This window comes from Polyodon spathula, chromosome 3, assembly GCF_017654505.1.
Source record: "Polyodon spathula isolate WHYD16114869_AA chromosome 3, ASM1765450v1, whole genome shotgun sequence".
NCBI classification, from domain to species: Eukaryota; Metazoa; Chordata; class Actinopteri; order Acipenseriformes; family Polyodontidae; genus Polyodon; species Polyodon spathula.
The window spans coordinates 2,579,806-2,606,981 of NC_054536.1; the positions used below are offsets into that span (position 1 = coordinate 2,579,806).

General features: G+C 39.3%; 1 protein-coding gene across 2 annotated transcripts in view; it reads left to right on the forward strand.

Moving 5' to 3' along the window:
- The window catches only part of LOC121310206 (dipeptidyl aminopeptidase-like protein 6), a 161,053-nt gene that overhangs the window by 33,857 nt on the left and 100,020 nt on the right, over positions 1–27,176 (forward strand). Inside the window, exon 1 of one of the 2 annotated variants that reach the window (XM_041243518.1) lies at positions 23,739–24,207. The exons of the other annotated variant lie outside the window; for it this stretch is intronic. Coding sequence (XP_041099452.1) covers positions 24,154–24,207 — 54 coding nt within the window. The 5' untranslated portion in view covers positions 23,739–24,153. Of the gene's footprint in view, positions 1–23,738; positions 24,208–27,176 lie in introns of those variants that run through there. 2 annotated transcript variants of the gene reach the window in all.

Below are 27,176 nucleotides of genomic sequence, written 5' to 3' on the forward strand. Positions count from 1 at the left end.
TTAATGTTGTGTCTGTGTAGCTAAACTTGATCTCTTTTATCCTATACTGTTTTATGATTTGATTTGGACAAACTACTGTTGTGGTTCAAAATAGAATTTCCTGTGGTGTATCTTATACTGAAATGGATCAACAGAACATAGCCAGCCTCCCAGAAAATTGTTTTAAATGATTTCTTGGAGCTGAGAGCAGGAGTTCATTTAAAACTGGAGTCTGTTTTTCTTCTAAATTGGGACTTTTTCTTTATTAATCTATATTCTATTTCCTGGTCCATTCTATCTTGTATGTCTTGTATTTCTGTAACCGTTTGTTCCTATGGAGACGCACACACTTAGATTACAGTCAACTTGTAGATTCTTAGCACCCAATTTATTTATATGACAGAAGCATTTGTTTGGTAAATATACCACATGGGTAATTAAATATGAGTGTAAATGTAGCCAAATGATACTATGATGAATGAATGAGCTGAGGCCTCAAACACACAACTTTATAGTTAATTAATCATGTGCCATTGTGGGCTTCAACAGCGCCTCCTGTGGCATTTGTTTTTATTTCATCATTGTTTTCCGTCTGGCCTGCTCTGTTCTAGTACCACGATTCGGCACTCTGTGTTCTCTAGATAGGCCGCATGTGTGGATATGCCTAAAGTGAAATGAGCTTTATAGTGTTACTGAGTCGCCATGACTGGAAAAAAACAAAGCCGAGCCAGAGGTCTGATTTCATTTGGTATTAAGCCAATGAATTAAGCCAATGATGGAAATGTACAGTAGTGCCATAAATTGGTCTACAACCATTTGCACCATTTAATGCCCAATATATATATGTACTGTGCATGTGTAGCGAGGAACCCTGTCTACAGACGAGCGCTCCTTTACGTACTGTACTTCACAACTTTACATTCCACAGGGGTTTTACTGCACTGATATGCTATATATTCAGTGTGTGTTGAGTAGAAGTCACTGATAAAGCCAATTATATATTTTCATTTAATTGTATGTTTAAGTTCTTGTTTTAGTTTTTATCCTATGCATACAGAAAGAGCATTCACTTACCCCATTCAGGGCGCAGTTGGTTGTATTTTATTACAATAGAGATACAGCGATGGTGTTATTTGATCTGATCAGTTCTTACGATGAAGAATACTTTTGGGCAATATTAAAATGATCCGGTCAATTGATGCATCCCAAGTCAAAGAGACTGGCAGTGTGACAGGTAAATGACTGCAATAGGAGTTATGCATCCCATGTCAGAGACCGGCAGTGTAACGACGGAGGCTGGGCGCGAACCAGTGACCCTGCGCACCGCATGCACGTGCCTTAACCACAATGCAAAAGACCTGGGCTCCTCTTCATTTCTGGTTTTAGAACTTTTAACCTCATCTCATCTCACTGACAGAGGACATAATCCATAATGGCAGCGTATCACACAACACTGCCCATTACCCAAGGGAGCAAACTACTCTACCAGATGGTAGAGCCTTCATAGAGTTTGTGGAGACTGAATGGTTTGCTGTTGATGAAACCCGAAAGATTTATGGTATCAGCAGTGCCAGTTTTGATGCCCGTTTACAATGCTATATGACTGAAAACTTCTATTACAACGGAAATCCAGTATATCATATATTATTAGAGTCAATTTTGATAGATGAAACTCTTGCTTCATTATAACCGTACTCAAAGATAATTTTTATTTATTTTTTTGTTTGAAACAAGGCCTGCACAATGTAATGTGGGGGTAATATATTTCAACAGTTACAACCCATACTATTAAAAACATTTATTAGAAACAGTTCAATGACAGGAGTTTTGGTCTATTGTCTTTCCAGATTTCTTGTATTTAAGGGATTTAATCATCACTCAGACAGGTATTGCCAGGGTAAACACTTGTTGCTGACACATTTACTCTGTAATTCATTTTAAACAAATTAGCCCAGCATGTGAAAATGCTGTTTGAAGCTGTATGCTTTGTATCTTCTAGATTTACCTGGAAAAACATAGCAAGGTCAATGAAGTTTTGAGTGTTTGGCCCAGTGCCTGAAAATGGATCAGAACTAGACATGACAGGAACTATAGCACTCCCCCATTCCACTGCTGTATTAGAGAGCTGGACAGCAATTACTGTCAGCATACATTCTCCCAGCCTACAGATGGTCTCCAGATCCACCCGTGAAGCCACTTTCAGATGCTCCTCATAAATCCAGCATTATATTGGTGTGAAGCACAATTATGTAGGAAACTCAATTCTTCAATTGGTTTTCTTGATGATAAGTTAAGTGCACTCTATAAAGTTTTATCTGAAGTGTTCCTTGTGCAGCAATGCATTATTTATAATGTGTCCATTTGCAGAACGACTGGCAATGTGGTGCAAATGTTTTCTACGCCAATGCACTTTATATCTGAGCTCTCATAGTTACTGAAAAAGACAGGCATGTAATATAAAGGATAGTAGAACATAGTAGAACAATTAAATTAGGCTGACTGTAAAATGTCTTTGGAAATCTGGTACCACAGATAAAAAGGTACCATAATGTTGAAGTTAAAAACAGAAAGGCTGCTATCTAACGATCCGAAATATCTTATTTTTAATTAACTGTTATGCTTTTTTTTTAATAAAGCTGATTTGATTTGACTTGAAATTCTCAAAGTTTATGTTAATCTTCCTTTTAAAATTCTTATGAGACGTTCATGTTAATTAGTAATTTTATAGTCTTATGTTTGGCATGTCTCCCTTGATAATGATGTTTCCTGAAATGTATTTCATGTGTCAGATGAATCTTCAAGTATGAAGTACTGTACAGGACTCGAGCACATTTCAAACTGTTCCAGAGACAAACTATACACTGGTGGCACTGTTTCTTCTTGATAACCCTAGAAATGGCTACTGGCATTCCTGGCAGTCAATTTTAATGATAAATTCCATCCCTTCAGCCATCCTTTAGACTATTTCTAGTGGTTTCTGCAGAAATGTGTGGAGTATTTTGTTACTTTACTGGAATGTGAATCCATTATCATGCAGTCAATAAATTGCAAGTTCAGGATTTCATCACACGTTTTGTGAACACTGCAGAAACTGAGCCGTGTCGCATTGTAAAAGGAGTACCGTTTATCAAAACATATTGTATATTTTAAAGAGATTTTGGGGCCCCTCTTTTTATTTTTAAATGGGTGGCCAAAAAATAAATAAATAAATAAATGCAGAGCACTTTCTTTCCATTTAGAGGAGACGTGATGCCAGCATTGCAGAGATTCCATTGGCCTACAGTGGCTTGCGAAAGTATTGACCCCCCCTTGGCATTTTTCCTATTTTGTTGCCTTACAACCTGAAATCAAAATTGATTTTTTGGGGGTTTGTATCATTTGATTTACACAACATGCCTACCACTTTGAAGATGCTAAATGTTTTTTATTGTGAAACAAACAAGAAATAAGACAAAAAAACAGAAAACTTAAGCGTGCATAAGTATTCACCCCCCCAAAGTCTCTACTTTGTAGAGCCACCTTTTGCAGCAATTACAGCTTCAAGTCTCTTGGGGTATGTATCTATAAGCTTGGCACATCTAGCCACTGGGATTTTTGCCCATTCTTCAGGGCAAAACTGCTCCAGCTCCTTCAAGTTGGATGGGTTCTGCTGGTGTGCAGCAATCTTTAAGTCATACCACAGACTCGCAATTGGATTGAGGTCTGGGTTTGACTAGGCCATTCTAAGACATTTAAATGTTTCCCCTTAAACCACTCGAGTGTTGCTTTAGCAGTATTCTTAGGGTCATTGTCCTGCTGGAAGGTGAACCTCCGTCCCAGTCACAAATCTCTGGAAGACTGAAACAGGTTTGCCTCAAGAATTTCCCTGTATTCAGCACCATCCATCATTCTTTCAATTCTGACCAGTTTCCCAGTCCCTGCCGATGAAAAACATCCCCACAGCATGATGCTGCCACCACCATGCTTCACTGTGGGGATGGTGTTCTCGGGGTGATGAGAGGTGTTGGGTTTGCGCCAGACATAATGTTTTCCTTGATGGCCAAAAAGCTCAATTTTAGTCTCATCTGACCAGAGTACCTTCTTCCATATGTTTGGGGAGTCTCCCACATGCCTTTTGGCGAACACCAAACGTGTTTGCTTATTTTTTTCTTTAAGCAATGGCTTTTTTCTGGCCACTCTTCCGTAAAGCCCAGCTCTGTGGAGTGTACGGCTTAAAGTGGTCCTATGGACAGATACTCCAGTCTCCGCTGTGGAGCTTTGCAGCTCCTTCAGGGTTATCTTTGGTCTCTTTGTTGCCTCGCTGATTAATGCCCTCCTTGCTTGGGTCAGAGGAATAGAAACAGAAGGCCTGATCACCCACAGTTCAGAGTCTGCTCATGAGGACACATAAGAGTCCAACATCAGTGGTCTGCAAATTGCATCTAGGGATATAAACAGACAAAAGGTCACCCTTCAAAGCATTAAAAGTCAATAGCAAGATTTTAAAATCAATGCAAAATTTAACAGGAAGCCAATGTAAGGATTCCAGAACAGGGGTAAAATGACCAGTTTCTCAGCAGCAGGCATAGAGTGAACAGGGTATAGACAGGAGATATTCCTAAAATGAAAAAAGGACATCTTCACGATATTCCATACAAGAGGCTCAACAGTTAAGCTAGGGTCAAAAATGACCCCTTTTTCATTTTAGAGCAAAACTCAGTCTGTACACTATCAATATACAGTGGTTAAAGAAAAGGGCTTATAACCAGGAGGACCCCGGTTCAAATCCCAGCTCAGCCACTGAGCAAGTCACTGAACCACCTTGTGCACCGTCTTTCAGGTGAGACGCAGTTGTAAGTGACTCTGCAGCTGATTCACAGAGCCCCTGAGGTCCCAGTAATGGACCTAAACCCACCCAGAGAGACAGAATACTCTCTCAGAGAAATAAGAGCTAAACCAACTAAGGACAGTGCCAGAAATGCCTAATAGGCTTGCTAACCGAGCAAGTAGAATGGTATGGTTTATGATATCAGAAGCGGCACTGAGGTCTAGTAAAAGTAATATAGAAAGACCACCTGAGTCCGAAGCCACTCTTCATTGAGTTGTGCATACTGTTTCTCCTCCAGAACTCTTAATAGGGTTGTGTATACTGTATCTCCTATAGCAGTCTTGATATGGTTGTGTATACTGTATCTCCTATAGTAGTCTTGATATGGTTGTGTATACTGTATCTCCTATAGCAGTCTTAATATGGTTGTGTATACTGTATCTCATCCAGAACTCTTAATAGGGTTGTGTATACTGTATCTCATCCAGAACTCTTAATAGGGTTATGTATACTGTGTCTCCTATAGCAGTCTTAATAGGGTTGTGTATACTGTATCTCATCCAGAACTCTTAATAGGGCTGTGTATACTGTGTCTCCTATAGCAGTCTTAATAGGGTTGTGTATATTGTGTCTCTTAATAGGGCTGTGTATACTGTGTCTCCTATAGCAGTCAGTCTTAATAGTTGTGTATACTGTGTCTCCTATGTATAGGGTTGTTGTGTGTCCTATAGCAGTTTCAATAGGGTTGTGTATACTGTGTCTCCTATAGCACTATTGATTAGGTTGTCTACATCTCCTCCAATTGTCCTTTATTGGTTCAGAAGCCCCCGGCATAGTAGGGTGGAAATGATTAATCTCCCTTCAAAACTACAAAATTGTTTTTTTTTCCCCTGTAATGCCACGCAAACACATTGAACCAAGAGCACTGCCTTAGCATTCAACCGCATTGCTATAAATCCTGACCCAATATTATACTTTTGTTATGAACACATTTTTCTTACTGTGTAACAGAACTGTCATAAATCAGCCTGAGGGAACTAAACAACATAGACAAATGTGTTTTAAAAAAATAGACAGCATACAGAAAAAAACCTGCTGCGATTATAAATCTTGTTCACTGGGGTAAGCTGTTTGGCGCCACAGGATACAACTAACACACAATTACCGTTTATTTTTGTGATAGTTCCACTTTCCATGTGTTTAAATAATTCAGTCCGTATAGTACAGCACTGGGCTGGAAGTGCTGCCTGGTTCATAGGTTGGGTTTTCTATAGATAACGTGGTTTTATGTCGCTCCAATATATCTGGTAAGTAATCACTTGCATAAGAAGGGTTTTCAGCAGGATAGTGCACGCATGTTTAAATGATAAGCATTGCAGTTTAGGCATCATGTATAACACTATATTTAAACAGGTGTAGCACCACGCAATGGTGTATAACACTATATTTAAACGGCTGTAGCACAACGCAGGGGTGTATAACACTATATTTAAACGGCTGTAGCACAACACAGGGCTGTATAACACTATATTTAAACAGGTGTAGCACCACGCTGGGCTGTATAACACTGTATTTAAACAGGTGTAGCACCACTGTATAACACTGTATTTAAACAGGTGTAGCACCACGCTGGGCTGTATAACACTGTATTTAAACAGGTGTAGCACCACGCTGGGGTGTATAACACTGTATTTAAACAGGTGTAGCACCACGCAGGGGTGTATAACACTGTATTTAAACAGGTGTAGCACCACGCAGGGGTGTATAACACTGTATTTAAACAGGTGTAGCACCACGCAGGGGTGTATAACACTATATTTAAACGGCTGTAGCACAACGCAGGGCTGTATAACACTATATTTAAACAGGTGTAGCACCACGCTGGGCTGTATAACACTGTATTTAAACAGGTGTAGCACCACGCTGGGCTGTATAACACTGTATTTAAACAGGTGTAGCACCACGCTGGGGTGTATAACACTGTATTTAAACAGGTGTAGCACCACGCTGGGGTGTATAACACTGTATTTAAACAGGTGTAGCACCACGCAGGGGTGTATAACACTATATTTAAACAGGTGTAGCACCACGCTGGGCTGTATAACACTATATTTAAACAGGTGTAGCACCACGCTGGGGTGTATAACACTATATTTAAACAGGTGTAGCACCACGCTGGGGTGTATAACACTATATTTAAACAGGTGTAGCACCACGCTGGGGTGTAAAACTCTATATTTAGACAGGTGTAGCACCACGCTGGGGTGTACTATATTTAAACAACTCTATATTTAAACAGGTGTAGCACCACGCTGGGGTGTAAAACACTATATTTAGACAGGTGTAGCACCACGCTGGGGTGTAAAACTCTATATTTAGACAGGTGTAGCACCACGCAGGGGTGTATAACACTATATTTAAACAGGTGTAGCACCACGCTGGGGTGTATAACACTATATTTAGACAGGTGTAGCACCACGCAGGGGTGTATAACACTATATTTAAACAGGTGTAGCACCACGCTGGGGTGTATAACACTATATTTAAACAGGTGTAGCACCACGCAGGGGTGTATAACACTATATTTAAACAGGTGTAGCACCACGCTGGGGTGTATAACACTATATTTAAACAGGTGTAGCACCACGCTGGGGTGTATAACACTATATTTAAACAGGTGTAGCACCACGCTGGGGTGTATAACACTATATTTAAACAGGTGTAGCACCACGCTGGGGTGTATAACACTATATTTAAACAGGTGTAGCACCACGCTGGGGTGTATAACACTATATTTAAACAGGTGTAGCACCACGCTGGGGTGTATAACACTATATTTAAACAGGTGTAGCACCACGCTGGGCTGTATAACACTATATTTAAACAGGTGTAGCACCACGCTGGGGTGTATAACACTATATTTAAACAGGTGTAGCACCACGCTGGGGTGTATAACACTATATTTAAACAGGTGTAGCACCACGCTGGGCTGTATAACACTATATTTAAACAGGTGTAGCACCACGCTGGGGTGTATAACACTATATTTAGACAGGTGTAGCACCACGCTGGGGTGTATAACACTATATTTAAACAGGTGTAGCACCACGCTGGGGTGTATAACACTATATTTAAACAGGTGTAGCACCACGCTGGGCTGTATAACACTATATTTAAACAGGTGTAGCACCACGCTGGGGTGTATAACACTATATTTAAACAGGTGTAGCACCACGCTGGGGTGTAAAACCTATATTTAAACAGCTGTAGCACCACGCAGGGGTGTATAACACTATATTTAAACAGGTGTAGCACCACGCTGGGGTGTAAAACTCTATATTTAGACAGGTGTAGCACCACGCAGGGGTGTATAACACTATATTTAAACAGGTGTAGCACCACGCTGGGCTGTATAACACTATATTTAAACAGGTGTAGCACCACGCTGGGGTGTTAACACTATATTTAGACAGGTGTAGCACCACGCTGGGGTGTATAACACTATATTTAGACAGGTGTAGCACCAGGTGTAAAACTCTATATTTAGACAGGTGTAGCACCACGCTGGGGTGTATAACACTATATTTAAACAGGTGTAGCACCACGCTGGGCTGTATAACACTATATTTAAACAGGTGTAGCACCACGCTGGGGTGTATAACACTATATTTAAACAGGTGTAGCACCACGCTGGGCTGTATAACACTATATTTAAACAGGTGTAGCACCACGCTGGGCTGTATAACACTATATTTAAACAGGTGTAGCACCACGCTGGGCTGTATAACACTATATTTAAACAGGTGTAGCACCACGCTGGGCTGTATAACACTATATTTAAACAGGTGTAGCACCACGCTGGGCTGTATAACACTATATTTAAACAGGTGTAGCACCACGCTGGGCTGTATAACACTATATTTAAACAGGTGTAGCACCACGCTGGGCTGTATAACACTATATTTAAACAGGTGTAGCACCACGCTGGGCTGTAACACTATATTTAAACAGGTGTAGCACCACGCTGGGCTGTATAACACTATAAACAGGTGTAGCACCACGCAGGGCTGTATAACACTATATTTAAACAGGTGTAGCACCACGCTGGGCTGTATAACACTATATTTAAACAGGTGTAGCACCACGCTGGGCTGTATAACACTATATTTAAACAGGTGTAGCACCACGCTGGGCTGTATAACACTATATTTAAACAGGTGTAGCACCACGCTGGGCTGTATAACACTATATTTAAACAGGTGTAGCACCACGCTGGGCTGTATAACACTATATTTAAACAGGTGTAGCACCACGCTGGGCTGTATAACACTATATATCTGGAACTCAGCGACTTACTCTTTAATGGGCAGTTGTTTTAGGAAACCAGAAAACACAATCATACAATTGAATTAGCATATGTTTTTTTTTTTTTTTTTTTTTTTTTTCTGTTACTGTATTTTCTGGGGCAAAGAAAAGAACCAATTTAAGTATACATTGCATTTTCCTTATCTTCACAATCCATGGATTTCAGTATAATAGTAGCTGAATCAATCATCTAACAATTCACGTTTAAGCGAATGCTGTGGCCTGTTGTACCTGGATTATAGCCAAGATGTAATTAAAGTAAACTGATTGTCTGATTGAGATATCGAAAGGGTCAACAGTGCGTGGATTGGCTGTGGTTGATCCGATCCTCTGTTTCTTATTTCTGGTTGGGGTCATTGCTTGCTAGGGACACAATACATGCAAGGAGAAAGGTGGAAGCATTTCAACTGCAGCTTTCTGTAGCTTAGCTTTATTTTATTTTACAGCACATTTTTAAGATTCAGGATGGTAAATTGAATGTGCAAAAATAGGCACTGGGTAGTGATTGATGTCTTTCAAAATTGGTTTTCGCTTTTCTTAGAAATAACTGCTGGAAATGTGTCTTTAACTCAACCACATCCCCAGTCCCGAAACCCAATTTTTTTTGTTGTGCGTATCTTTACATGTCAAATGAAAAGACTTGCCATTGGAGAGATGTAATTGCAGCTCTACTTAGTAACATAACACTGTACAGTTTAATATCTATCTTTACAGTGGTTTTAAGAGCCAACATTCTGTGGTTTTATTTTAAAAAATTGTCCCTTAATATATTATGGGCCTCATTTATGAAAGGGCACTAAATCTGGAGTTATAAGGCACTTAAAGTAGTGAACATAACGTGTGTGTTAAATCAAAATTTAGTACCCCATTTACTAACAGAGAACACTTTAATTTTTATTTGGAGGTGGCTAACATTGGCCGAAAATGAGCGATCAATAGACACAGCCCTCAGCAGGGGACAGGCAGAGGAAACGTAAAGTGAAACTGCACTGCTTGCCTCTTCATTTTAACATGTATTTTAACTTGTAAAACAAAACAAAACAAAACAAAACAAAAAACTTTTCCTCTCTTCTTCAATGCATATACAATAAAAGTAATGCTGTGCAATGGCGTATTTTTCTTTTTGTTCTGCTTACTTGAGAAATATTGATTGATGAGACATAACCTCAATTTTCTTCCTTGTCAGCATTGCCATCCTGCAGAGCAAACCTGTCCTCTGTGTGGGAGATTTAATTTCATGTGAGCTTTAGCTGGGCTTTTTTGTGTAAATTGCAGTTTATTGAATAGTTTGCAGTTAAAGCTGAATGACAAAGTTTAAAAATAAATAGTTAATAAGCAGGGGTGCAAGACATACGGCACACGGGGCAATATTTCGAGGCCGGCCCATTAATGTTTAAAACTGCATTGATGTTCTGACTACTGCATCGTTTTAGAATTCTTCTTTAAAACAACCCGCCTCTTTAATATAACACGTGCATTCAACATGTCAGTCTGCATTGTATGAGTGACATTCCCATTAGCCAGTCACAGCTCACAGAGGTGGTAAAATAGCCAATCAAATAGCACACAGGATCGGTTTCCTCACGCACACATCATTTTGATTAGGATAGCGAAGCAAAGGCTTGTTTAAACTAATTATTTGACTTTGTGTAAAATTTTTAATCAGTAGTGAAAAAGTAATTGGAGATGCCACAGAAGCGAAAGGTGGAGGCAACACAGAAGATTCCAAAATCGTTAGCCAGATGTCTGATTTGCAGTGCAACGGTTAGAGTTATGAAAGATTACACCATACAACGTCACTATGATACGCAGCACAAAGATTTACTGGAAGTTTACTGGAAATTAAAGAATCCTTGGAGTCTCAATGAAATGGAAGGGACTTTTTTGATCTTCAAGAAGCCGTGGAAAGTGTAGAATTACCTTGGAAGAAAGAGCTGGTGGGATTACAACAGAGGGTGCACCAAGACTGAGCAGAGTGGCTAGGTAGCACTGCAGCAGTGCTGGAAAAAATTCAAGAAAGAAATGCAGAAATAACTGTTTTCTTACACATGTCAAGTGTGCGAGAGAAGAAGTCACGTGTCCTGACAGAAGTCATTTTTTTACAGAGGTCACATTTTCACAGCTTGTCAGTATCTTTTTTTCTGTGAGATTTCCATTGAAAGTAAAATACTCTTCCATTTCCTCCATTAGATTACATTTGATGTTGAACTTTTCGTCTGTGTTCTAGGAAAGCTGCTTCTAGAATAAAATGGCAGCAGTAATACGGAAATCATTAACGTGCACAGTAATTGCAATTATTGTGCACCATGAAGCGCCCTTTCCTAAATTAGGCCCGATATATGGAATGGAGAAAGCTATGGCTAAAAATATTGCTAAACAATATACTCATAATAAAGTATTAAATTCCATTCCTACTTTTTTTTTCCCTTGAGAAGTTTTATTGAGCTCCAAAAAGCTGTGTTTCATAACTTTTACTAGTGCATGTCACTGAGGATCCATGCAGGAATGATTGATTGTATATAAAAAAAGTCTTAATCTGTTTAAGTGTGTTCCTTTCCAGCATGATTCAGAACAAAATGTGAATGCTGAAGTAGTACACGCTTTATAAACATAGAAATAAACACTTTGTAAGCCAACATGTTAGATTGTTAAGGAGTTGTCCGTGTGCAAGTACTGTAGATTATGTTTTTAAGTACAGCATTAACTTTGTAATCAGCTTGTTTCTGCAAAGTGAAGGCTCTGTTAATGCTGACCACTCATTCTGAATGAAGATTCTGGCGGTCAATGACAAAATACCAAAATAAATACAAAATAAAGAGTCAACTGTGCCTGTGACATAATTACAAAACCCCTTTCCAATGGCATTTTAATTTAAACACTATAGCAACTCTAGAGATTTAAAGTTAAACACATGTTACTGTAAATTAGTAAATTATAATTTAAAAAAGCCTGCCGCAGTCTGTAGTGCTTTAACTTTGAAAGCTGCCTTTGCGCTATTCCAGTCCATCACCCTTTCACTGGAGACACTGTCATTTTTTTATGTTGTGTTTTTAAACATGTTTTAATGCTCTTCCTTGATTGGTTGTTGGCATTCTACAAATCGTAAGGAGTAGTATGGAAATAGAATTGCCTATTCCTGCATAGCATTTAATTTCTAGTAAGCTGTAGTAAGCTTTGCGCACACAGTCCTTATTGTATAATACCTGTAGTTTACTAGAAATGTGGATGCATTTAGCATTGTGCATCCTGGCCTTAATGATTCAACAATAACAGGGACAGGTTCAAAAAGACATTTCATGTGATCCACAATCATGCTTTTGAAATAAAAACAATATACAGTATTCAAATCTTAAAAGACAGACACATAAACATGCAAAATCAAAAAAAAGCTGCATTGCTATAAAGACTGGAACAATTAACTCCTGGTATCTGTTGCTGCAAAAAACTGTGAGACCTTAAATGCCACAGATGTTTAATGAATAGATTTCTTGTTGGACTTTGTGACAGGTCTGCTCATTAGAGAGTTTTGGTGTTCGTCTGCTCATATCAGAGGGGGGTTTTTGTCCCAATTAAATTTGCATAGCTGTTCTAAGACAAGCTGCTGGTGCTGGAAGATAGATTTTGTGAGGCACACACAGTGTGATAATCAATACTGAATCCATCTAGTGTCTGGAGTCTTGTCATTATTCTTTTCGGTTTTATAGAAGCTCTCCTTTACATCTATCCTTTGTTTTTATACTGCTTACCACAATGCTGCATGTAGAAATAATATGGCAGTAGATGATTATGTGCTTGAATGTCTTGAATAACTGACAGCATTGCTGGACTGTTCCAATGCTGTGCTGTAAGAGTAAGGGATTGCAGCACATAGATGTAGCCTTTATATCCAATTTCACAAATCTTGATCCATTATGGACAAAAGTACATTATAGACTCTTTGAATTTGCTCTTAAATGTTTATGTCTTTTAATTGGCAATAGAAGATAATTTCATTCCCCCACATAAGCTTTTTTACTGCTGAGCTTTACAAAGGAAGGGCGTGCACCATGAGAATACTCAAGAATAGCTAGCTAGTAAAGTATTTATTGTTTCACACTGCTAGAAGATTCCCAATACCCCAGGGTTTTTGTTCATAAAAAATAATTACAAAACGTTGTGTAATACAGTATCTGAGGACATGTTTGATTACATGAAAAAAGTGAATGAAATAGTATTAAACAAAGGCAATAAAACAGTGATACCAGTCACCTGAACAGGACAGCCAGTGCTGTAACCAGCTAGAGAACCTTTCTGACAGGGACTGGCAGAGGCTCAGTGAGAAGCAGACCTCTGTCTTTATCGATGCTCTGCTCCTCTGTAATTCACATTTCACATTACTTGTATTATCTTTTTGGTTAACTGCTGTGCAGTCACTGGTTCACTGGAGAATACCACCTAGCAGTACCTCTGATAAGCAATCTTTCTGCAATAAATGTGATTTTGGAAGTGTGATTATATATGATTGGTATTCTCCATCCACAAGCTGCACTCCCTCTCCTTTCCAATGTGTGAGCCCAGATCTATTTGGAAATGATATGCTTGGTTAATTTCAACTGATTGCCAGCGGCATCATTTTAGAAAGATACACAAATGTACTTGATAGCATTGAAAAACAACTTGAATTTTGTTAAGAGCTTTGCCATTCACAGTGTAAGTTTAACCCATTGAAAGATGAAAAAATGAAAATAATGTTTTTGCTGACTTTTAGAGTAAATAAACTTCTGGAAAAGGAAGGCATGATTCTATTAACATGTGTCATTTATTTTAGGAGGACCGTACTGCTCTTATTGTTCCTTGAAATTGTACACAGCTGGACAGTTTAGGCAAATGTTCCCAAGTAAAGAACTGCAATATAAAATGAACATGGGGAAAAAATGAAGCAAATTGGGTAAACTGTTTTATTAGCACTTTTAGCAACCGAGCATAATCAACAATAAACATCTTTGCTTTTAACAAAATAGAATATGGAACACTGAAGAGAACTATTTACAATTTGACATGCTCTGGCCATGTCCCGTTACTTTCTGTGCCACTCTGTAAAGCAGCTCCTGTCTGACACAAACACAATGGATAAAACCTCTCTTTCTCTCGCTCTCACGCTGTCTGTCTCCGAGCTTGCAGTTCTCTAGCGCCCTATCTCTCATTGAGCTACGTGAGCTAAACCTGACAGTTTATGCAAATGTTCCCAAATAAAAAAAGGAAATCAATTATAATACAGTTTGAAGGTCATTTCCTTCCAAGTACTGTACATGAATTGCAAAACTGTGGATTATCATAATGATTTTAAAAGGCTACATTGTTGCTAAGATCGTAGATACTATATGTAGCTCCTTAAAAGATATTGTAAAAGCAATTCCCCGTTTTACATTATTTAAAAACCAAAAACACTGATGTGCAGGAAATGGTTATCTCTCCAGAATAATTAAATCAAAGTAGGCTTGTATTTTTTTGTGCTTGCAAAAAAAAAAAAAAAATACAGTGCAAATACAATTAGTTGTCATGGAAACACTGCTTTTAAAGAATGAGCGGTGTTGGCAAGTGTCCCTTTATATAAAATTAGCATAGAAATCCACTGGGGAGTGCAGGTTATTTTAACAGCCATTCAAATCAATAGCTTTGAACAGTTTTCAAAGATCATATGGCATATGTGCAACTTAACCTAATTGACTTTGAATTCACACAGGCCCCGATAAAACTGACATTGGTTTATGTATTGTATGCTAACCTCCATTTCATTGTGATGCCTTTGCAATTGACATTAGAGTGTGCCACATTTACTGGCTGAGGAGTGATATTTTGCTATGTTGTTGAACATGTTACAAGCAGAGCCCGTGGACCATATGCTGTGATATAGATCTGAAAAACGTGAGACGGCTCTCAGTGCAGAGAATTCGGCCGCAGTGGTTTAGGAATTGAGGGCTTTACAAGAGACACTTTTTTTGTCTTAAAACTGCAGTGACCCTCAGTTATGTTCACCAGAAGAGGGAGTTGGTTTTATACATCCCCACATAAATTAAGCTGCTGTGCACTGTTTCAATCTATATCAGAAAGCTGGGACACAGGTGCCCCCCATTGTGCCACCTTGTGATGCAAACAATGATGCTTCTTCTGCTGATATTAGTATATATCCATGCAGCAATTGTTGTGACGCATGTATGTGTGAGTATAAACCACTTTAAAACCCTGTATAATATTAATATTAGTTATTGGGTGCTAAAACTTTGTGTTTGCCCCTTTCTCTGATTTTAGACTAAAGCAAGACATATTTTGATTCCCATCCCTACCCCTCAATAATCCATGTCTGTGAATCTGTATAAAAGTGGATTTCTACTGTTAGCATTTTTGGAGTTTTGCAAAAAAAAATGCTGAAATAAATAATTGTAGACATATATTTCTTGGAACTTTTTTCCTCATCCACAAAAGCGAAAGATTTTCCCTATAATTATTTGTTTTTAAGAAATTTCTAGACATTATAAATCCCCATTGGGGCATGTAAACTTTTGTCTACAACTGTGTGTGTGTGTGTGTGTGTGTGTGTATATATATATCAGCGTTTTAAACTATATCTACACACACCCACACACATACATACCTCTCCCCCCCCCCGCCCCGGCTTATCTAATGTTACTGCAAATGTAGCAGTGTGGTGGAGGTTCCAAGCAGCTCTGTGCTTTTTTAATTGAATTCACCTTCAAAAATAGGATTGTTTTTTTAACTCAGCCAAGCACTGTGTTTGCACTAGAAAGCTTTGTGGATGCTAAGCAAGTTTTATGTCACAATGTATCTATCAAGATCTTTTGATTCCATTTCGCCCTGTTCATCAGTGTTTTAAAATCTTCACTGTAGTGGTAGAATTCCTACAAGAACATAAGGTAATGCAGAGTGACAGGCCTAAATTGAATGCTGTTTTAAGGGCCTGTAATCAGGTTGACGAGACCGTGTTGTAAAATTGGGGTGGTATCTGAAGGACATTGTTTTTATTCCCAGTGTTTGCATGCAAACCACATGATGGTGTTACAGCAGTGTACCCTAGGATCCTAGAATCATTTACCATAAAAATGTGGCCTGACCTTAATTACTGGAGGACACTGCATATTACAATAACAGCATGCCTTAGAAGCGTAGCAGAAATGCCAGTTAATTAACTCCTCATTTTAATTAACTCAATTTGTGTTTAAATGTTTTATTACAAGAAATGCATGGCACCACTGTGACAAAGAGCACACAACACCACTTTGATAAAGAGCACATCACACCACTGTAACAAAGAGCACACCAACCCGTGACAAAGAGCACACCACTGTGACAAACACACCACACCAGTGTGACAAAGAGCACACCACACCAGTGACAAAGAGCACACCACACCACTGTGACAAAGAGCACACCACTGTGACAAAGAGCACACCACACCACTGTGACAAAGAGCACACCACTGAGACAAAGAACACACCACACCACTGTGACAAAGAGCACACCACTGTGATAAAGAACACGCCACTGTGACAAAGAGCACACCACACCACTGCGACAAAGAGCACACCACTGTAACAAAGAGCATGCCACTGTGAGAAAGAACACGCCACTGTGACAAAGAGCACACCACACCACTGTGACAAGGAGCACACCACTGTGACAAAGAGCACACCACTGTGATAAAGAACACGCCACTGTGACAAAGAGCACACCACACCACTGTGACAAAGAGCACACCACTGTGACAAAGAGCACGCCACTGTGATAAAGAACACGCCACTGTGACAAAGAGCACACCACATCACTGTGACAAAGAGCACACCACTGTGATAAAGAGCACAACTCTGTGATAAAGAACACGCCACTGTGACAAAGAGCACACCACTGTAACAAAGAGCACACCACTGTGATAAAGAACATGCCACTGTGACAAAGAGCACACCACACCACTGTGACAAAGAGCACACCACTGTGATAAAGAACACACCACTGTGATAAAGAACACACCACTGTGACAAAGAGCAGACCACTCTTTTTAGTGACGGATGGGTGTGCATGTCTTGAATATTTTACTCCAGACAGCCTGATTGCTTACACAATATCCTGGTATCCCTGAATCAGTAGTTGCACCAGTTCCAAAAATAGACAAGCAGATGTTAAGGAGCAAGATGCCTTACAAGTGAAATGGAATCCACCAGTGCAGATGACTGGATAGGTGTTTGCTCTTCATTGTATCATCATTACAGCAATAGGGAACCTATGTGGGTTGTATCATTAGCGGTCCTATTGATAGTCATGAGAAGATTATGATCATTGCCTTTTTTCTGCTTATTGTAATGAAATTCAAAATATAGAAATATTTCAAATGCAACATTATAGATTAAATATAATGATAGTATAATTTATAATGCTACTAGTCTGCCAGTAACCCTGGCAGTTCATTTAAAATTAGAGCTACATTATGATGAAAGCGTTGATGCCCATGACATATATTAACAGTATGTACGGAATCTTAGAGAATAAGAATGTGCAATGAAGGGGCATATTCTAAAAGGATTTGCACTCCTCGTAAGAGTATTTACATGCGTGAAGAAGGGTTTACGCAGGGTCGGAGCTGCTAGTCGCATTCTGGAACAAGAGTGAGAAAAGTGCGCACACATCTGGAGCACAGATACATGCTTCAGGGCGTGCAGGATTAAAAGTAGGCGTGGTTTAACTAAAAATAGGAGTACCTACAGATATGCAGAAGATATTCGCATCCTGAAACGGCTAAAGATGAGGTCATGCGTAAACTAAAGCTGATAAGCATGTAGTGTATCAAGTTTATCCATTTTTACAAGCACTAATTAAATATAAGACATTGTTATTTTTTTTTTTCACTGGAGGGTTGCATTTATCTTCACATAATGGTGCAAAAGTACTATGATACAAGACTACAGGATTTCTTATCTGGAAGAAGCCAGTTGTTCTGTATTCAAACATCTCTATTGTGTGAAATCAACAGAATAGTTTGGGAGTGTTATGTTAGCCCTTCTTTGAGTGATGGCATTCGCTTTGCGTACCTGCAATTACTGTTGTTGGTGTGCTCTTCTGTGTAACTGTAAATATATCCCATTCAATTTAAGATATTACAGAATAGTATTGCTGATACAATACTGTAAATCCTCCAAAATGTATATTGATTTGTGTATTTAACCTACTTTCACTTATCCAGCATACTTTCAGCAAAGTGTTTGTTGTTGAAAGGAAATTCTTTTGATCTTTAATACAAATGTTATAACTCAAATTATAGTTGGCATGTTAAATACTGTTAGTTGTGTGAGAAATGTGTGACTTACTGTACAGCTGTGTGGACAGGCAGACACCCCCAGAATCTGATATCCTCAGCAGCTTATGCTAAATAATGTTAATGCCGTTTGCTGTTGAGCAATGCTTGCAACATGATTGGGTTACAGCTGAGTGACAGTCTGACAATAATCGAGCAAGGCGCAATACATATTGCCTGGATCTGATGGTGCTTAATGGTTGCTCAAAATACCAATGAAGTCCCACATCTATTTGTTTTGAGCCAACTCAAGTTTTTCAATCAACATGTTTTCATGGATCATGAGATCATTTAAGCATAGACATTAATATGAATGGAAAAAGAAAACATGGTATTGCATGAATAGCAGTATAGGGTTGTTTAAGGTTGTTTTAGGAAAAATGTAATATTTAATAAATAAATAAATAAATCATGTTGTATGTGGTATTTTTTAAGTATATATCTATTCTTTAACTCCTCTCTCAACTGGCATCTGTCCTCCCATCTTCAAAACAGCTACCAGCACCCCCCTCCTAAAAAAACCCTCTCTTGACCCCTCATGTCCTGTTAATTATCGCCCTATCTCCCTTCTCCCATATTTCTCTAAGCTCCTTGAGCACCTAGTTCACTCACACCTATCTCATTACATATCTGTCAATTTCCTTTATCCCCAATTTCAATCTGGCTTTCGTCCTGCCCATTCCACAGAAACTGTCCTCCTTACTGTCCAGAACCATCTGGCCAACTCCTCCCATGCTGGACTTTCCTCTATCCTCATGCTTCTCGATTTTTCCTCTGCTTTTGACACTATCGACCACCCCATCCTCCTCTCCACTCTCTCTAGCCTTGGCATCTCTGGCACACCACTTGCCTGGCTACAGTTATATCTATCTTCACGCATCTCCGCCGTTGTCTTCAATAACCTCACTTCCCCCCTCCTCTCACTTGACTGATGGTGTCCCCCAGGGCTCAGTCCTCGGACCCTTACTATTCTCCCTGTACACCTCACCCCTAGAAGTTATCATTTCCTCATTTAACCATTTCCACCATTTCTTTGCTGATTTCCCAGATTTCATTCCCGTCTTTTACCCCTGACCTGGCTGCCCGTATATCAGCCTGTCTGGTCACTATCCAATCCTGGATGGCGTGCCGTTACCTCCTCATCAACCCATCAAAAACTGAAATCCTTTTCTTCCCTTCCCCCTCATCTCCACCACCCTGCCCCACCATATCATTCCACCCCCTTGTCCCTCATTCTAACCTTCTCTGCTCGTAACCTCGGGGTCATATTCGACTCTACCCTATCCCTTTCTGACCATATCTCAGCCATAACACACACCTGCCGTTTTCACCTATTCAACATCTCCAAAATACACCCCTCCATCTCCTTCTCCGCTACCCAACTCCTGGTCCACTCTCTCATTTTCACCCGGCTTGATTCTTGTAACTCCCTCCTCCTACACCTTTATAGCACTTTAACGAATTCAAAATGTTTAACCTCCATGTTCAATATTTTACCTCCCCTACTCCTTCCATACTTCCTCTCTCCTCCTCCAGCTACACTGGATCCCTGTTTACCACTGTTGCCTGTTCAAATTCCTTACACTAGTATATAAATCTCTCCATGGCCTTGCCTCACCTTATCTGGCAGCACAAATTTCCTATTATATTCCTCCTCGTCTCTTATGCTCCCAATCACTACTGTCCCTCTCTGTCCCACCCTCGTCCTGTGCCCAATCCTGTCTCCGTTCCTCCTCTCTTCTTGCTCCCCTTCATTGGAATAAACTCCCACTCAACATAAAATAGTCACTCACTCTATGCAGTTTTCGCTCCTCCCTTAAAATCCATCTTTTTTCCCTAGCCCATCCTACCCCTACTCCCGGCCCCCTACCTCCTGTTATGACCTTGCCTGCCCGACCCTGACCTAGCCTTTGGCCCTTGCTTTCGTATAGCTATTAATCTCCTCACCTTACACCAATAGTCTTACCCTCTTTCTTCATCCATTTTTTCAGTTTGTACAAATTCTAAAATGTGTAACGCGCCTTGGTTAAAGGCGCTATAATAAATGCTAAATAAATAAATATTAATGCTGGTATTGATATTTTTGAATTGGGAAGATGCTGCATACCTGAAGACATTGTTGGATTTCTTCTGGAAATATAGGGACAAACATTGCACTTGCTTCACTTGGCTGACACGATTACTAAAAGAAGACACAGAATGGTATCTGCAGATTTTTGTTAGCTAATTTAATTTATTTATGAATATTTGGCATACTTAAGAGTGATATATTAAAAAAAATAGCATAATTTATTTTAAAAAAAAACCGCACATTGCATGTATGTCACAGTATCCTCTATTTTTCCTCTGTGCTTGTCTGTGTATGTATGTATTTATTTTGTCAGTCTTAATTTTTTCATAAATTGTTGCCTTCATTACGATATGTTTTTAACAAGCTTCTATCTTGTGCAGTGTTCAGAATGCTCTAAAAAAAAGTCTGTGAAAATACCTTGAAGCATCTAAAAAACAAATGTAGGGCGCCTGTTCAAAAGAGAGCTTCAGCCAACTTACAGTACATATAGGGGCTGATGTAAGGATACTTGCAGTGATTTGCAGCTGCAAAGCACTCATATTGCAGCCAAAATCTGCATTTTGCATGTGCAAACTGTATATAGCAGCCATGTAGCGGGCACTAAAAATGCGGCATTTGTAAAGAATGGTTTTCACCTGCCGTTCTGCACCCATTATCAAATTAGCACTTTGCCATCATTAATCTGTTTCAATGATATTGAAATGTATTCAAATGAAGAAAAGAGCATGGAATTGGGTGGGGATCTGGAATAAAAATTGTAATGAGATGTAAGGATTTGACCTTGCAATTGCTGACCCTCCAAAAACTTTGCACTTCCTCTTGCAAATTGCAAACCATTGCAGAAGCGAGTAATTAAGAGCTGTATAAAAGCACACACCTTCAGAGACCTGTCATTGGCCTCAGGGTGACTGTTGTGGTTGTTGAGGAGACACAAAAACCTTCAGAGGAGAAGTGCAAAACGGAGAAGACCCTGCATATTCAAAACCAGGGTCACTTTATTTAGGGTGCTGGAGGATATGGTAGTATGGTGTTATTGCCTTTCTCCGCAGGTCATCCTAGACCTAATAGCTGAATTTCACCTTTTCATCACCTGATTGACCGTCCACCTGGTAACACTGACAGCATTGACTTTCTCCATTATAGAGGACCATATGCCCTCTTTAGCAGCATAACTGATGTTGGCTGAGGCTTTTACAATTAGCTCAAGTTCATTCTGAGTGATCTCAGCTGTAGGGACTTTTCTTTTCTGTGCACCCTTTCTCTTACATATTTCTGGTTTGATTTTCATGCTCCATAAATCTCATACAGCGCTTAGTGCTCTCTATATGCCTAACTCACCTCACCTCACTGTAACTGCAGCTGCTAAATACCCCGATGCATGGGCGGTACTCATTAAGACCCTCATTACCATGATTGCAGCTCACTGTGTGTGCGTGCTGAGTAATTTGCATTGGCCACAGAGCAAAATAACGGTCTAGCTGCTGGGCAATTTATCGTTACATCAGCCCCATAGAATCCAATTCTGCTACAAAGTGACTTCACAACACTTTCAGTTTTTGTGATAAGACATCCCATCTATTTTGTGAGCAGAGCCTTAAATTTTTGCACTCAAACTTAAGCTTGATTTGGTTTGAGACACGGGTGGTTTTCAAAGGAAGTGGTTGGGTACCAGGAAGCACTGTCTTTTTGAAATGCCTTCAGGGCCAATTTAAAGTATCAGGGTTCCAGCGATCTGATTGACACAGATCCATCGCATTTAAAAAAATCACTGGATACTTTTTATGACATGGTTTTGCTGTCATAACTGGATCAGTTGCCCTAGATTATTATTTCATTTTATAATACCATGCCTGTGCTGGTGACATGGTACAAAGCCTGTTGCCTGTTTACCTGCTTATTTGAATATATATATATATATATATATATATATATATATATATATATATATATATATATATATATATATCTCACAATGTGAAAAAATACCAGAGAGAAATTGAAAATAATCATGTATAAGTAACAAATAATACTGTAATATACATTTTAACAAAAATGGAATTATCTTTTTCGTGCCACTCCTGAGCAACGTCCATTTATAACCTTGTTCGATAATGTGCATCTCAGGATTTTATGACTCTTCATTATTTGTGACATAAAACAGATGCGATTCCAAGCAGGAGCCTCTGTGTCAGATTGAAAATGCATGAAACATCTCCTTAAACTAACATATATCTGTTGATGAAACAATGCCAGGCTTTGAACCCTCCCCTATATAATGGAGCACTGGCAGCCAGGACGAATTTTAACAGGAGAAAGGTTTATTGTGATGAGTTTAATGAAAGCTTAAGTTGTATATTTATTACAGTAAGGAAACTCAACATAAAAGGACTTACCCAAAGCCAATCAACTATTACCCTGTCAGAGCTGCTGCATACAATGAAACGACATGCCTCTGTTAAATTACTAATACCTTATATAGGGTTTGTTCAAATCAGGGCTTATTTAGTGATCTTAACAATCTATTTTGATTTAGAGATCAGGTATCCTATTTGAGGATGTTAGTGCTTTTGAAAAAAAAGGTCTTTAGTAGAATGTGCAGTCAGAAAAGTTTCATCTGGTAAACCCCTTTTTTTCAATTTCTTTACTGCTATTTAGTCGTCTTTTTGTAATTAGCAAACTAAACCTAGTTACATTCTGACATCTGTACAGATGATTCAATTTGTGTTTGTGATTTTCTGGCTGTTTAAGGGCGTGCTTCTTATCATCGTGGCTCTTTTGGTAAGATAGATGATAGACAGCCCTGGTTTAAATCAAGGAAGAATCACAAGCGTAAAACAACTGCGATTACACATGGGTTTCGGGGTTTAACTTTATTGCTAAATTATTCACAACTGATATGTCAAAATCGTATTACTGTGAAAAGAATGTGACAGCCATTGTTTAGAAATTGGTTTCACAGAGCGATAAAAATAAACTAATTTACGCTGAGGAAAATGGCAAAATCGCGCGCTGCTGTCCCAGGCGACATTGCACTTTTGTCCCCTTGCTAGTGACATACACAAGACTCTTCTGCAACATAGAAATACCTCTACAGGGCTAGGGCTATGTGATACGTTCACCGTCACTTCTACTCCCAGGCACCCCAAACCCCTGCTCCCTGCAAAAAAAAAAAAAAAAAAGATAGGTACATGTGAGTAAGAAGGGCTTCGGACGCAGGTGGAGTCTTTTCTTATGCTTTTGCAGGGGGTTGCTGCATGCTCCGTGCAAATAAAGCTGGGTGTGGAGGGGAACAAACCGTTTCCAAGCTCAGTTTTTCCCTGATGTTGGTTGCCAGGCAGTTAACACCGTGGCTGTGACGATTGCAGTGACTGTTGCTCTAAATAGAGAAGTCGAGCACCCACCCCTCTCCTGGCTTCGTCTTCGAAGATTAAAGTCTTCAATATTATGTGCATTTCCTGTCTCTGTCTTTCAACGCCGTTTTTCACTGAATGCCTATTGCTCGCGACTCGTTGCTGGCTCCTGCCTTCTCGTACAACACTTGAAATTTGTCTGGCTATCAGCGGTGGAGTACATGCTGTACTGTAGGTGAACATGACCACAGCAAAGGAGAACGCACCAGCAAAAACAGCGCATCAGCAAGAGCAGGTATCGCTGGTGTTTTATTTCATTGCAGTTTAAATGTAAGATCTATGATGCATGTTGTGCACGGCAGGTCATTTAATCTGACAGAGTGCAATGTGTGTGCACTCTTTTTGACCGGATGTACACAGTCGCAGTTAATATTTCTACCTCGTTTTATGAAGGTTATCAATCCATCCCTCTTGCTTACTTAAGACCACCTCTAAGCACTGTCATTAATAGTGTCATGTATTATTATCATTTCATTACGAAAAGTCCTGGAACAGGCAATGAGCTTGGGAATTAGGAGTAACGTCGCTTAGCCACCAATATGTTTCAGCCACCTCTTCTTAAATTTATTGGACACGGGGCTCTGTATGCGCTGTCAAATGTGTGGCTACCTCACAAGCTTAATACATTGCTGTATTGCATTACGTGCAGTTATATTTATGACTTGTATGGCAAAGGTTCGCATTGGAGGTAAAGTTATAAATGATACATTTGAGGAAGCCTTGGGCGTCTGACTGTACTCATGTCATATTCGCACTGTAGACTAAAATAGCTCCCATGACATTGTTATGCATTCTTTAGCAGATGGTATATGTACTACGAGGGCTGTGACACACATCGGACTTAGCCACACTGCATTACTTTCAAGAATGTGCACGAAGCAAATGTTTACAAAGGATTTTACCTTACCTAGTTAATGCCAAAAAGGTCTGTAAAGGTCCTTGCGTGTAATGTTATTGAAACATTTAATAACGCAATGTAAAGTAGATCGTGTTTTATTCATATATATATATATATATATATATATATATATATATATATATATATATATATATATATATATATATATAAATATAGGTTTAAAAAAAAAAAAAAAAAAAAAAAAAAAAAAGGCATGTACCATTTCTGTATAAATATACCATTTTATAAGGAGATTTATGCACTTTTATAGCAAACTGTAAGCTGCAATATAAAATGTTATGTTAGGTACAAAAATATGTAGTTTTGTACCAAAACATTTGAAAAGGAAACCATCCACTCATGCATTGGACTTGGTATAGCCCTTGATATGAAACCATCCACCCCTGCATTGGACTTGGTATAGCCCTTGATATGAAACCATCCACCCCTGCATTGGACTTGGTATAGCCCTTGATATGAAACCATCCACCCACGCATTGGACTTGGTATAGCCCTTGATATGAAACCATCCACCCATGCATTGGACTTGGTATAGCCCTTGATATGAAACCATCCACCCATGCATTGGACTTGGTATAGCCCTTGATATGAAACCATCCACCCCTGCATTGGACTTGGTATAGCCCTTGATATGAAACCATCCACCTAGGCATTGGACCCGGTATAACCCTTGATATGAAACCATCCACCCATGCATTGGACTTGGTATAGCCCTTGATATGAAACCATCCACCCCTGCATTGGACTTGGTATAGCCCTTGATATGAAACCATCCACCCATGCATTGGACTTGGTATAGCCCTTGATATGAAACCATCCACCCATGCATTGGACCTGGTATAACCCTTGATATGAAACCATCCACCCATGCATTGGACCTGGTATAACCATTGATATGAAACCATCCACCCATGCATTGGACTTGGTATAGCCCTTGATATGAAACCATCCACCCATGCATTGGACTTGGTATAGCCCTTGATATGAAACCATCCACCCATGCATTCTACCTGGTTTAACCCTTGATATGACAGAACTGGAAAAGACAGGCAATAGAAATTACTTTTGAATGGGTACCTACATAAATGACATGGATTTTAATATAAGACTTCATTTAATAAAATGTGTACATTTTTTCTGCAATGCTTGCTATTAATTTTTTTTTCCTGGGCATGAGTTCAACATTAGATCTCATTTTCTGAAATGGCAACATCGTTATGCTACCACTTCGAGTTCCGCAGGTATTCACAGGTACCTGTCTTCTTTTGCACATTGAAAGCTTTTGAATTGTTTTGTGAGTTTGGAGTTCAGTAAAATATCTTTACAGATTGATTGATGAATGATCAGTTTCAGACAGCAAAAATACCACCGTTGCATCTTAGAGATGACTAAGTAGTGTGTGATTGCTGTCTGTAATCTCGATGAAATTGAGAAGAGACATCAGTGGCTGGTGGCACTGGATTGCTATTTATTTTATTGTTGTATTATTATTTTTGTCTTTCAAAAGCAGCTTCTCTTGTCAGAAAGGATGGTGCATATCCATTTCTTCTTCATCCCTAAGGATAACGTTTCTGTTTTGATTCAAAAGCTTTTCCAGCTGCACAGTTAGCAGACACTCACAATCTCAATTGTATTCGTTTAACTGGGAATGAGGTCACAGAGGACACAACAGGCAGAGACAGTGTTACTGTTGCTCGAAGCTGACTTGATATATCTGTTTCAGCTTTAGGTTTGAATGGTAGTTTCCATAGAACTTGTTTCCTTGTCAGTACCTAGGCAAGCAGTACAGCCAATCTGGACAGCTCCAGCAACCCAGTTACTAAAACCCTGGCACAGAGAAGATTCCATCTTGAGAAAACAGCTCTTTTAATAATGGCATTGACACAGCAGCATGTGTCTCGTCTGATGCAAAATTCACCTTCCCATAGCAATCACGCAGGCCGTGTTTTTGAAGTGGCAATTACAAAAAAAGAATTAGACCTCAGCTCCGTTTTGCTAATGCACAAGATGGGAGATGAAATGCTCAGAGCACACAAATAAAATGTTACCAGAAATTCAGAAGTGGTTTTAAGGTTGTTGTAATGAAATACATGCTCCTTGTAGTATAACAATCTCATGCAAGCCTCAGGTAGGCAATATACAGATTTCTATTGTGCCCTTTTTAAAAGTTTGATTAGGTGAGATTGGATTGTTTCTGTCATTTTGATATGTAGAAGCGCTCGTGTTAAAAAGGCATGCTCAAAATGTAGCAGACCCCAAATCTTCTCAACTCCATTTAGATGAGT